The sequence below is a fragment of the Podarcis gaigeae genome, assembly GCF_964106915.1.
Source record: "Podarcis gaigeae genome assembly, chromosome: 6".
In the NCBI taxonomy this organism is placed as follows: Eukaryota; Metazoa; Chordata; class Lepidosauria; order Squamata; family Lacertidae; genus Podarcis; species Podarcis gaigeae.
Genome location: NC_139682.1, coordinates 30,489,102 through 30,501,500, shown reverse-complemented (window position 1 = coordinate 30,501,500; position 12,399 = coordinate 30,489,102). Strand labels below are relative to the sequence as shown.

Sequence of the window (12,399 nt, the reverse complement as noted above, 5' to 3'; positions counted from 1 at the left end):
GGCTGTTCTTCCATGGGCCTTTAATAAAAAAGGTTTTTTTTAAAGAAAAGACATGGAGAGATTAGTTTTTGCAAGGATGACCTACCTGACTGTTGTTGGCTTTGATTAAACTATTCCCCACAGATCAAAGAATTGCAACTGGTCCTTTCAGAGGCTAATGAGAGCTTGAGGGGCCTACAAGAACAGCTCTCCCAGGAGAGGCAACTGAGGAAAGAGGAAGCAGAGAACTTCACCCAGAAAATCTGCCAGGTCAGTGAGATTTGCCTGGAGCCACTCTCCAGGCTGGAAGATGAGATATGCAACAAGAGTACAGGAGGGACTAAAGGCACAGGGCTTAATCCCTCCCATTACTTCAGGCACATCTTAGTGCAGCATTGTATGAAAGCCCAAAGCAGCTGCTACCTTGTTTGGCTGCCAGGAAAGAGGCAAATGCTTCCATATGACCCCTCAGCATGCTGAGAGTACATTATCCATAACAAGCACGCTCTGGAAACAAACCTGAACTCGGCAGTCCTCTAGCAGCCAAGCAGAATTGGTGGAGTCAGCTATGGGTTCTCTAGCTTCCATATAAAGATAGCCATTCTTTGTGAGACCTCTTCTGTCTCTCAAATCTCTCTCAAACTTGGAAGCTGGATGTTGGAAGATTCAGAACAGACAAAAGAAAGTACTTCTTCGCACAGCCCATATAGTTAAATCGTGGAATTTGCTTCTGTGGGTTATAGTGATGGCTGTCAATTTGGATTAGCTTAAAATACTGCTAGAGAAATCCATGGAAAATTGAGTTATTAATGGTTACTAGGCATGAAGTCTGTGTTCTGCTTCCACTCTTGGAGGCTAAATACTTCTGTTGCTGGGGATCCCAGGTGGAGAGAGTGCTGTTGTCCTGAGGTTCTGCTTCCCATAGGCATCTGTTTAGCCACAGTGAAAATAGAGTGCTGGACTAGATGGATCTTCAACCTGATTCAGCAAGGTTCTTCTTGTTCTCTTGCCCACTTTGTTCTGAGTGATGAATGGCAATCACTAGAATCCTCTAGTCAAGTCTGGAACTTAGCTATTTGCCCAGATGCATCAGCCACAGCAACGTGCCAGTAAAATATTGTGGCAAAAGGCCATTCACGGGAATTATTAGTCCGATCTCTGGGTGTATTTTACCTGTGAGTATTGTATTTAGGCAACAGACATGAATTGCAGCTGCCTGGGAAATACAGTTGATAAACACAAAAGTAACAACCCCAGAATTCTGGGATTTCTAGCTGCAGAAATTTTGGGAAGCATGTGAAGTGTCAGTGGAAAGCTCAAGACATTTACTGAGTTGGAAGTTTGAGATGGGGATGATACTCATATCCCCCCCCCCCGCTAAAACTAGTCATAGCCCCAAAACTGAGCAGCTAAAGTGAACTTGTGTGGATGTGAAAATTCTTTTATAAAGGATGTGAATGCCTGTGTCTCCAGACTTGGGAGTTTCTTTGCTCAGCAATCCTTGATTATTTTGGTGTACTCACCCTGTTACTTCACTCCGTATAACAAACCTGCTTTCCATCTCTTCCCATCCTCTGTCAGCTGAAGGAAGATCACCAGAAGGCCCTCTTGAGGCGAGAATTTGAGCTGCAGAGCCTGAACCTACAGAGGAGACTGGAGCAAAAGTTCTGGAGCCAGGAGAAGAACCTTCTGGTGCAGGAATCCCAGCAGTTCAAGCAAAATTTCTTGCTCCTTTTTATGAAGCTCAAGTGGTTTCTGAAGCATTGGAGGCAGGGAAAGATCCTACAAAATGAGGGCAATGACTTCTTGGAGGTATGGCAGGCTTTGAGCATGAGCTTCTCTGCTGACTAGTCAAAAGTATACTGACATTAAAGCAGATAATTCTGATCTTTTTAATCATGTGTTTTTGCTTCTATTAATTGCTTTGAGTTTGTTTTTCTACACATCAATAGGTTGTGGCATAGATAGCCACAACCCATGTATTTTTGCTGTATCACTTAGAAAGAGAAACAGAGTGAATGAGGCTGCAATAATAGTGTGGATGAACTACATCACAGGTGGCTAATTTGTGTCCTTCCAGATGTTTTGGTATTATAACTCCCAAATTCTTTGACCATTGGCTACTGCTGGGCCATATGGGAGGTGGAGTCCAACAACATCTGGAAGCCACAGATTAGCCACTCTTAGACTACATATTATGTCTCTTAGATAGCAATGGGTGGTATCCTGGCTTCTCTCTTTGGGCTCTATCAAAACATGCCAAGAATGAGGCTCATATCAGCTCCAATTTATCAGTTGCTTCCTGTCTTCCATATGACCTTCTCAAGAACTGCTATCTCGCCTTTAGCATGTAAGCTGCTTTCTCAACTGTGAATAAAGTTCAGCTTGGTGAAGGTCGGCTGCTGAAATACAAGGCAGTTTCACACATGAGGCTTCAATGCACTTTGTTTTAGATTCTTCATGAAAAAGTGAGGTTCTTCACAGAAATATGAAGTCTCTACATTGTCTCTCTGTTTGTTCAGTTTCTCCTCTGCTGCATGAACTACATTTATAAGTGATACGGAGAATCACAAGAGAGACATAAATGCACTTTTTGGTGTCACAGATTAAATTGCTCTAAGAGAAGTGACTCGCAAGGCATCTTTTCATAAACTTAGTGATTGAAGACTTGGGAACAACAACCTCTTGGCAAACTAGGCTAGCATGGAATCCAACAGACGGTTCTGCTAGGCACAAATGTGCAGAAAGGTACCTGAGACAGAAACACAAAGAGGAGAATGCTGTTGAAAGTCACTGTGATGATGTGACACAGAAGCATCTCTCAAGGGTGCACATTCCTATCTTATTACAGTCTGTATCCTTTATCTCATTGTTAATCATCCTAAACCTGTTACCTCTGTTTAAAGGATCCAGTAGGTCAGGCTACTACTGTTGGGTCCTTTTCTATGCACAAAGCACTAGGATGCAGCCACTGAAGCCTTCCACTCACTACTTTCCCTGCCCTGTGCTTTCCAGGTGAACAGCATGAAAGAACTGTACCTGCTAATTGAAGAGGAGGAGCTGAACCCCCAGCAGCAAGCAGACAACAAGATGTGTATCAGAGATACCTGGTCTCAGGACTCGGTGAGATGTGATGAGGTGCCCAGCTGGGGGAATTTTCTTCGTGCTTGGTATGCAGTGAAGAAAGTTCCCCACAAAGAGCACTTAGGCCTGTAACTCCGTGGCAGCTGAAGATCCGTGGCATCTCCCATTAAAAGGATCAGGTAGCAAGTGGTAGCAAGACCTCTCATTTCCCGAGACCCTGGAATTCTGCCAGTCACAGAAGACAGTTCTGGGATAGGAGGACAAATAGTATGGGCTGAGTCCAACCAAGTTGTGCTGGTGGAACATCTTCTGTCTGTGTAACAGAAGTTCCTATCCCTCTGCTCTTCCCAAGTACCTTTTGCACCCCACCCAGATTTGGAGGTGCAGACCTGTGCAGATCTGGGAGGTGGTGCTTGGGGAGAATAGAAGGAGGGGAAGTTCTGTTGTGCAAATCATTCTGCTCGCACAGCGACTTTATTGGATGCTCCCCAAAGGCCTGCATAGAAGGCAGCTTCCTGTGTCTGTTCCTGAGACTTAGACCCTAAGTAATCCTTTGGTTTTGCATGGAGCACCAAAGAAGGGGAGGCAGTTTGTGCAACTTTTTTTTTTTTTTTACCTTCCAGGATAATTTCCCCTCTCTTGTACCTCACATTCTCTCCACCCCAGAGGAGGAGGGATGAGGGCAACAAGTGGTGCACTCCCTGGCGAAGAGGGGCTCATTCTGTGAAGCTGATTGTAGCAGCAGTGCAATTAATTAATTAAAGAACCCTTAGATGGACAGCAGTGGTATCCACTGAGAACCAACAGAGGGGTAAAGCTGGAGCACAAGTTGCTCAGAAGGCGTGTCTATCCAGACCGTGCCACACTCTTCAGCCACCATAAATGCTAGAACTGTTCTCTGATGTTCACTCTGTTTTGTTTGTTTGGAGTATTTACTTTTGCCCCCCGCCCCCCGGAAAATTTTCTGCCAATGCCCATATGTGCAAAAAGTCTTAGATATTCATTAGATCCAGGGAAGATGTTCTTCACCAGCATTTTTCTGGCTGCTGATTCAGTAACTACTTTGTTACTCAGCTCAGTTTAACCTGGGCTGCTTATTTCTCCTGCTTTTTAACCAATCCCCACAAACCACAGAGAAGTACTTTGAGGCTGGGCAGGGCACAGATGTCTGCTTTTGCTCACCCTAAACTACTTTTCCTATGAACTCCCAACTCTGAGAGAAGTGGCATAGTTTTTGTTGTTGTTTTTTTAAATCAGTTAATGAGCTTCCTTATTGCATTTATTACTTTCACTTCACTATCATTTATATCTGACCCTTCCCCCAAGAAGCAGGCCCTCTCCCACTGCTTTTTTTATAGCAATCCTGCCAAACAGGTTGGGCAGAGAGATTGCGATTGGCCCTTCAGAATGTTGAGTGTGGATTTGAACTTGGGTCTCTCCAGTCTTAGTCCAGCACCCTAACTATTACACATGAACACACATGGGCTGTCTTGCAGGGGGTTAGACTAGATGACCCTTGGTGTTCCTTCCAGCTCTGCAATTCTATTATTCTCCTTGCCTTTAGAGTGCATGCTTCTCCTTCAAACCCCCTCTCTCTCTTTTTTTATAATAATTTTTATTACTTTTTCCAACACAAAAGAGGACAAAACAATACACACACATAAACAAATCAAAAAACATACAAACATGTATAATTTCAAGAACACATATTTTCATAACCTTGCTTCTCGGACTTCCCCTTACCTCCCCTTTTCTGCATCTCTGTTTTAAAAAATTTTCAGCAACTCTTCACACCAATTAATTAATTACTTACTTTCTCTTTAAGTTTCTTCTAACACTTAATTACAGCTGTAATTCTATATTTTCCTTTCCCTTGACATTTCAGCATTCATCAATTTTACAACAATTTCTCAAATATACTTTAAATTTCGTCCAGTCTTCTTCCACCGTCTCTTTTTCTTGGTCACGGATTCTGCCAGTCATCTCCGCTAGTCCCATATAGTCGATCACCTTTGTCTGCCATTCTTCCAGTGTGGGTAGTTCTTGTGTCTTCCAATACTTTGCTAATAGGATCCTTGCCACTGTGGTAGCATACATAAAAAATGTCCTATCCTTCTTTGACACCAATTGGCCGACCATGCCCAAGAGAAATGCCTCCGATTTCTTATGAAAAGTACATTTAAGTACCTTCTTAATTTCATTATAAATCATTTCCCAAAAGGCTTTAATCTTCGGGCAGGTCCACCAAAGGTGATAAAAGGTTCCAAACCCCCTCTCTTTTTGACTGCATAAGGATTCTGTAAAGTGATGGCCGTTGTCTAGAACCTGGTACTTTATTATGCATTTTTTGTATTTCTAGCAGGCCAATGAGTATATCAAGACCCTATCAGACATGAAGGTGACCTTGAAGGAGCTGTGCACAGAGTTGCGCGAAGAGAGAAGAGGCATGAACGAGCTGCAGCAACAGTTTGCCAAGGCTAAGGCGACCTGGGAAATGGAGAGAACTGAGCTCAAGTGTCTCATTGCACAGGTCAGATATCCAAGCACCACATTTTTACTCTCTCAAACTGCATAAATTTTATCTTTACTCCAAACAGGCAGCAGCTCACATTCTCTGTGTTACCTTGCATGCTTCAAATCATGAGCTTCATTTAGGTTTGGCAAGGGGTGGGCAAGTGGAAACCATAGTTTGCTGATTCGTATGTAACAGGAAACAATGGCATGTCTGACCAAGAGTGATGGGGGCCATCAGGGGTTCATAAATGGATGAGGAAGCACATAATGCCATCATTTGGCATTATGTTTGGATCAGCCTGTTGCATGAGAGGTCTGTCACTGTATTGAGATATTCAGTCATTTCTGATGATTTTGGGGCCATCGGGAGTGAAATAAGGGATACTTTATGGTGAAGTGGAATACCCAAACTCAGTGCATGTTTTGATAAAGTGGGAATGGATCCCACAGCTTGTGATTTGGAATTGGGCTTGGCTAACAAAAAAGATCCATTGTTTCTGAGACCCAATTATGAACCATTTTCATACTCCATTGTTATCCCAATGGAACCACTGGGAGGACAGTGTTGTATCTAGGTGGTACGTACATGAGATGGGTCCAGAAATGGATCAGGGTGTTCTGCTGCTTTTGTATTTATATATTTTTTCTTTCTGCTATATCTAGTATATTATGCAAGAAACGCCTTTTTGCCAACCAGGATTAACATAATCTGGCACTCTGCCCTAGAGTGTGTTCTTGCAAAGAGGTAATAAAACTCAAGCTTCCTGACTGTAGCTGTGTGGGAGCCTGCTGCAGAAATGGCTGAGTGACAGTGCTTCTGACCAAGAGCTCCCTTCAGAGGAATCTGTAAGCCAGCCCACGGGCTTTCCTTCCATGTGTTCTCATTTCTTGGTTGATGCACGAGGGAGCCTTCAGATATGTACAAAGAAGCAGCTGCAAACCTTGCCTTTGGCATTATGCCTTTACACATACAGCTGACTCATGAGGAGGGTTTCCTTAGCAGATCCTGTGGCTTTCCTAGGCTGCCTCCGCATCAACTAAGAAGAGTCTGTCTGCTCACAAGCAGCGTGGCAGCATCTGGGCATCCTTTGTCCTCTTCCCTCCCTCCTGTTAACACAGTGGTCTGTTCCATACAGCCTAGGGGTTGTCCATAGAGTGTAACCTGTGTTGTCCTCATGTGTGCACATTCCTATAACCGCACGGCAGATGTAGCGCATGAACAGCACTGCACTGCTATTTTTCATGATCTTGGTGGCACTTTTTCAAGTTGTCATGACAACAGATACTGGAAGTTGCATTTGTATCCAGGTATGCGCTGGGTCGCACATTGCATTCAGCACATAATTGCACCCTTGGGGCAGTTTGGCAACAACATATACAGTATAGCAGCTTTGGCTTATGTGAGTTGGGCTCTAGTAATGCCACTATCCCCAGTGTGTTTGTCTTTTAAACCCTGATCTGTTAGGCAGGTTAAGGGTCATATAATTACTCTGGGAGCATGTGGCATTGCCAGCTGTCCACTCTAGTTGTTATAAGAATTATTCTTCAGAAGAAAAGTGTACAAGGGCATTGCTCTAGGGCCCTTATTTCTCACGCCCCCTCTTTGCTACCAGAGGTCCAGTGGTCTGTCAGTAAGAATGAAGGGAGGAGGCAGGAGACTCTCTCCTTCTCTTCTGCACTTTCGCTGCTCTGTTTCTGCTTTCTTGTGTTCTGGTTGTTCCTGAACTCCGTGTCCGTAAGCTGGATAAGATTTCCCCTCTGGGATAGGAAAACACCAACCCATCAATATTTTGATAGTATGACAGCTACCTCTCCACATCGAAGAACCTTTTACTTTAATGTGCCTTGGAGTTGATGTCTGGAGTTAACGTCTGGAGATCTGTCACCCTGACATCACAGAGCACATCTTCTGTCTCAAGTGTATTCACAATCATGTAGGTGCATGCCCAGCATTAATGCTTTGAGTTGCTTATTCAGTAGCTTTCTAAATAACATGTGTGTTGAGCTTGGGGGAGCTTGGAAGGACGGAAGTGAGAAGAATGTGTCTGCCTCCTGGCTGGTTTTGTGGCTAAAATCAACAGTAACATCATCAGTCTTGGAGAAGGGTTGAGTCATCTCCCCTTCCACTTCTGTCACCCAGAAATAACTCAACCCAAGCACAAATTCACATCTTGCTGTGCATATAACACTTCCGGTTTTTTACCCATAGATGCAGAACAGCACTGGCAAGGACTCTGTCCTCATAAGAACAGTGCCATTCTGTTCTCTCCTGCTTTAAATCTGGTACCTTTCTAGTAGAATGTGAGAGAAATCCCATGAATCTTTCTGCAAAGGGGGAAACAAAACCTTGATTTTTTTTAAAAAAAATAACAACCTGTTGTTGAGTTTGGGGCTTGGTAATCTCCTAAAGTCCTCCAGCAAAGCATAAATGCAACCATTGGATGTGATCCTCTGGTTCCTTTTTCCAAAGCCCCTGTTTGCTTTTGTCCTTATGTTGCTATCCTGCACTATTGTTTTTAAAGAGAGAGTTCCAAAATTCTATTGAAAAGAATGTTCAAATGCTTAATTTCTGAACAAGATCTGACACGTCTGAGCTAGGCCCAATCTTAAGGAAAAAAGCAACTCATGTGTCCTGCCTGGATGGACCTGGGAGTTCCAGTGAGCCTTTGTCCCTCCCCCTAAACCCTCCCCACTTCCTGTTTTGTTGCTCTTAGTCAGCTGGAGCAAGTGTGAATCCTCTTCATAGCTGGTTTTCTAGTGACTCTTCCTTCAAACAGCTCCTCTGTCTTACTGTGGATTCCAAGGGAACTGGAGGATAAAAGCAGCCCAAATTTAAGAATACTGCTGATGCAAAATAATCAGGTGAGAAGTGAAGTGTGAAGTCAAAATGATAGGATACTCTGCTTTCTGTGAACACAGATTAAGTGGATCGTTCAGGTTAACATAAAATGTGGAAAGGAAATGCTCCAACAGAAGACACTTTATCTTCCTCCCTTTAACACTTCAGTATAATGGTGCTATATGGTTATCTTAGTGTGCTGCTTACTTTGAAATGCTAGAAGAATGACACATTCTCTGCTTCAAGATGGGGGGGGGGGGGCATAATCTACAAAACACACTGCCAGTCTTGAAACTGATTCTAGAGGCTGCAGTCTGAACTGTGGCCTGTAAACCACCAGTGGTCTGTGAGTTTCACTTAGGTCTATGGATTTGTGGTTGAAGACAAGAGACAACACATCCATTGCATTAAATATTGTTGGCCAGGCTCCTTTGGGAGGAAGGAGGAGATATAAATTGAATAAATAAATAAATGATAATTCATACGGATTTTTAATTGTATATTCAGCACTTCTTTCATTTCTTATACAGTATTGCATTTTATTGCATTACAATTTGAATTCAATATATAAAAAGAAGCAACAAAAATACAATTAAATATATAGCATTTAGCACTGTGCATCACAATTGCTATAGAAGGCAGAATAATCATTAAGTGGTCTGCCAAGACTCAGCATTTTTCAAATGGTTCATGGGGAAGAAAGTGGTGGAACCACTGAGTTAAAAGGATAGGCATGCTGGGTGTATTCCTTGTCTTCAAACCAACCAGTTCCACTTTTAGTTGCCTTTTGGAATATACTCAAAGCTTGCATCAAGATAATTGATCTCACAAGATTCCTGGTGATGACTCGGCTTATTATTGATGATCTGTCTTCTTAGGTGGGCAAAGGGCCATTCCATTGTCTAGAAATATCTGCTTTGTGGGCTTTCCTCTTAAGGAAGGCACATGCTTGGCCCCACCTTGCCTTCCAGCATCAATCGCTCTTGTCTATAAATACTCATCTTATAGCCAGCCAAGTGATCAGCACCACATGAAGAATTTGGGTGCAGCTCTTAAGCTGTTTCTATTTTAGCTTCTATTACTAACATCACCAGAATCTTAATGGCAGCAATTGAAGCTGGCTTTATTCATGCATTTTATTGATTCCCCTCCCTCCCTGCTTTGACTGAGATGAAAGGAAAGATACGCAGCATTATGTGTACCTTACCCAGGGTCTTTGGGGAAATAGGTTTGTTCAGAGGCAATTGATAGAAATTTTGTCCTTGTTCAGGGTTGTAGGGATCAATACTGATTGCTCTGGTCAAGCTGAACTGAGAAACTTGTGGTTTGCAGCACTGAGAGAAGTGGAACATGCTCCTGAGCAGGAGATATTACTATAAGTGTGATTCACCCCTTCCAACAAAGCCTAGGAAGCACATTTGAGTTACATTACTAAGGAAGTGTAAGGCTCATGGAACAGCAGTGAACAATCCAAACAAGAGTCGATTCTATAGGCCTTGATGGGCAGGCCTTGCCAAAATATCACACACGCACACTCCTATTCAAATTATAGATTTGTATATTTTCATTGCCAAACTCATTCCATGCTCCCCCCAACATGGAATGAGATGCAGTTGTTAAACTGAGGCTGAATCCATTCTTATTTGTGCACTAATACCAAAGAACCTTACTCTCTCATCATGACATAGAAGGAGGAGCTGCCATGAGCTGGGATTTCCTTCTCACCAGCATGGCTGACTAATTGAAGGTCTTGATCAGTCTCTGATTGGGAACCTTCTGGGGTACTAGTATTACTAATTATTCACCCTAAGGTTGGCTTACAACAATCTAAAGCACAGCATTAAAAATGTACACTGACAAAAAATGCAACCACAAAAAATTACTCACGAGTTGATGGTTTGCATGAATAACTGTTCACACAGATCAGAGATAATGCACAGCTTATCTATTTGAAGTATTAGACGAACAAATACAAGTAGAGACCTGCCACAACTTCCTCAGAGAAGAAAACAGACATAGACGCTTATTGTATTGGAGGAGAGCAGGCAGCGGGCTCCAGTTTTTCCCCAGCCTAACAAATCTGACCCACTTCTTCCCCAGGTAGCCTTATATGTAGTGAACACATGTCAGCTTCTGCTTCTGGGAGATTCCTGCTTTTTAGGTTGCTAGCAAATCACATGCTACACATTGAATAGTTTGAGGAATTTGGGCAGGGAGTTGGGGGAGGTAATTTTTGCAAGCACATAAAAGTGTTTAGACTGCACCGCCTGAGCCCTCTACTCATGTATTTGGCTTTTCACCCAGATAGCAAAGTTTGTTAATGGACTATAAGTTGGCAAATAAGGAGAAGTTACCAGAAACAAATTCAGTGTGCCCAGACAATTGATAAATGTTGTGATAAAACAGATACTGCACCTACTAGAATAGTTTTCTAGGGCATGTCCAAATGGAACTGATGCAGAGCCTTGGGAATGCTATCCCTCTGCAACAGAGCTATGTGGAACACTTCGTCTTGCACTGGCATTGGACAGGATGCGCTTTCAATAGGAGCTCAGCTCAGGTTGTACAGTGTGCACAGCTGACTCCCTATGCTAAGCATGGTATTATTCTAGGGCAGAAAAAGTGCCCAAGAAATGTAGAAACTGCTGCCTGGGTGAGTCCTTAGAACAGAGATGGGGAATGTATGGCCCTCCAGATGTTGGATGTCAGCTACTACCATTCCTTTCCATTGTCTAGGCACAACACCAGGAGAGCCAAAGGTTTTCCAGCATAGCATTAGAAGATAAAAGTAGTGCTGTAACCAAGATATTACTGCGTACGGTCATTCTGCAAATCCAGGAGCATTTCTTGTTCCTAGTGTGGCTCCTCTGCACCCTTGTTCTGCCGTTGAATAGGCAAGTGGTGGGTGGGGGTGGGGATAAGGAATAGAGCTGCTGACGCATTAGTCCTTCATTGTCATAATCTCTCCACTTACTTATACAATGAGGTGGCAGCTCGTGGTTGAGCCCTTGTAAATTGATGCTACTTTCTTTTTATTACAGCCTCATTTCAGCAGCTGCATGAAGACACATTAGGGTTATAATAATGAAGTCTCAAGTAATAACCCACTTGCTGGTACTTTGCTCTGGAGATGCCATTATTAGATCTTCCATGGATTCCCCCAGATGCCCATTATCTGTTTACTCACCCAGAATGGCATCTGCACTGAACTGCTGCTATGCATAAATGCAGCAAACATGTCCAATTATTATCTGATTAGAATAATCATTTCCTATTCAGCTGTCTGAGCTGTCAAGTGCCTGCGGGCCTGAGAAAGGGGGCTCCTAGAATGAGCTTGCTGTTCTCTAGAAGTGCAGTGCTGTGGCCTTTATTTTGTTGAGACATGCATTTAACTTCCACACCTAGTAACGTTGTGCTTGCCTCTGATCTCACACAGCTGGCACAATGGGTAGTATGCAAAGTGTTAACCCCAAGGATTCTCATTGCCCTTAATGCTAATCTCCCAGATAGCAGTTATGTAACCAACTTCCTTGGCATCAGCATGCCATTAGCTTGTTACTGGACACCCAAAAGCAGTTTTGGCAGAGGCTGCCGACTCACCTTCTGTCCATCATATACAAGGAAAGACTGTTGGAGAGTCTCTGACTCCTGGGTGACCACAACACCAGTATTCTGTTTGTAAGCTGATTACAAAAGCTCACTTGCTGAGCATCATGATTTGGTGGCCTGGCCTGCTCAGAAGGGAATTGATTGCACTGTTGAGCCAATCATTCTCAACGCATTTGTCTCTGCTTTGGAAGTCCCTTGATGCTGGCTCTTCCTTGCTATAGTTCACGTTTCCCCTTTCAGAAATTGCAGTTTGCTGGGCAGCAGAAATTGCAGTTTGCTGGGCAGCGTGGCTTTTGCAGTTTGCTGGGCAGCGTGGCTTTTATTGAATATATATTTAGATCCACAAATGAAACGCCCTTGTACTAGCCATGTCC

The 12,399-nt window shown here is 43.3% G+C and overlaps 1 protein-coding gene across 4 annotated transcripts in view; it reads left to right on the top strand.

Moving 5' to 3' along the window:
* Window positions 1–12,399, top strand: part of MTCL2 (microtubule crosslinking factor 2) — an 81,504-nt gene that overhangs the window by 56,783 nt on the left and 12,322 nt on the right. For 3 of the 4 annotated variants that reach the window (XM_083746445.1, XM_083746447.1, XM_083746444.1), the window contains exons 7-10: window positions 124–249; window positions 1,561–1,791; window positions 2,995–3,102; window positions 5,423–5,593. In XM_083746445.1, coding sequence (XP_083602571.1) covers window positions 124–249; window positions 1,561–1,791; window positions 2,995–3,102; window positions 5,423–5,593 — 636 coding nt within the window. The remainder of the gene's footprint in view (window positions 1–123; window positions 250–1,560; window positions 1,792–2,994; window positions 3,103–5,422; window positions 5,594–12,399) is intronic. The other variant, XM_083746446.1, reaches the window with a different exon arrangement.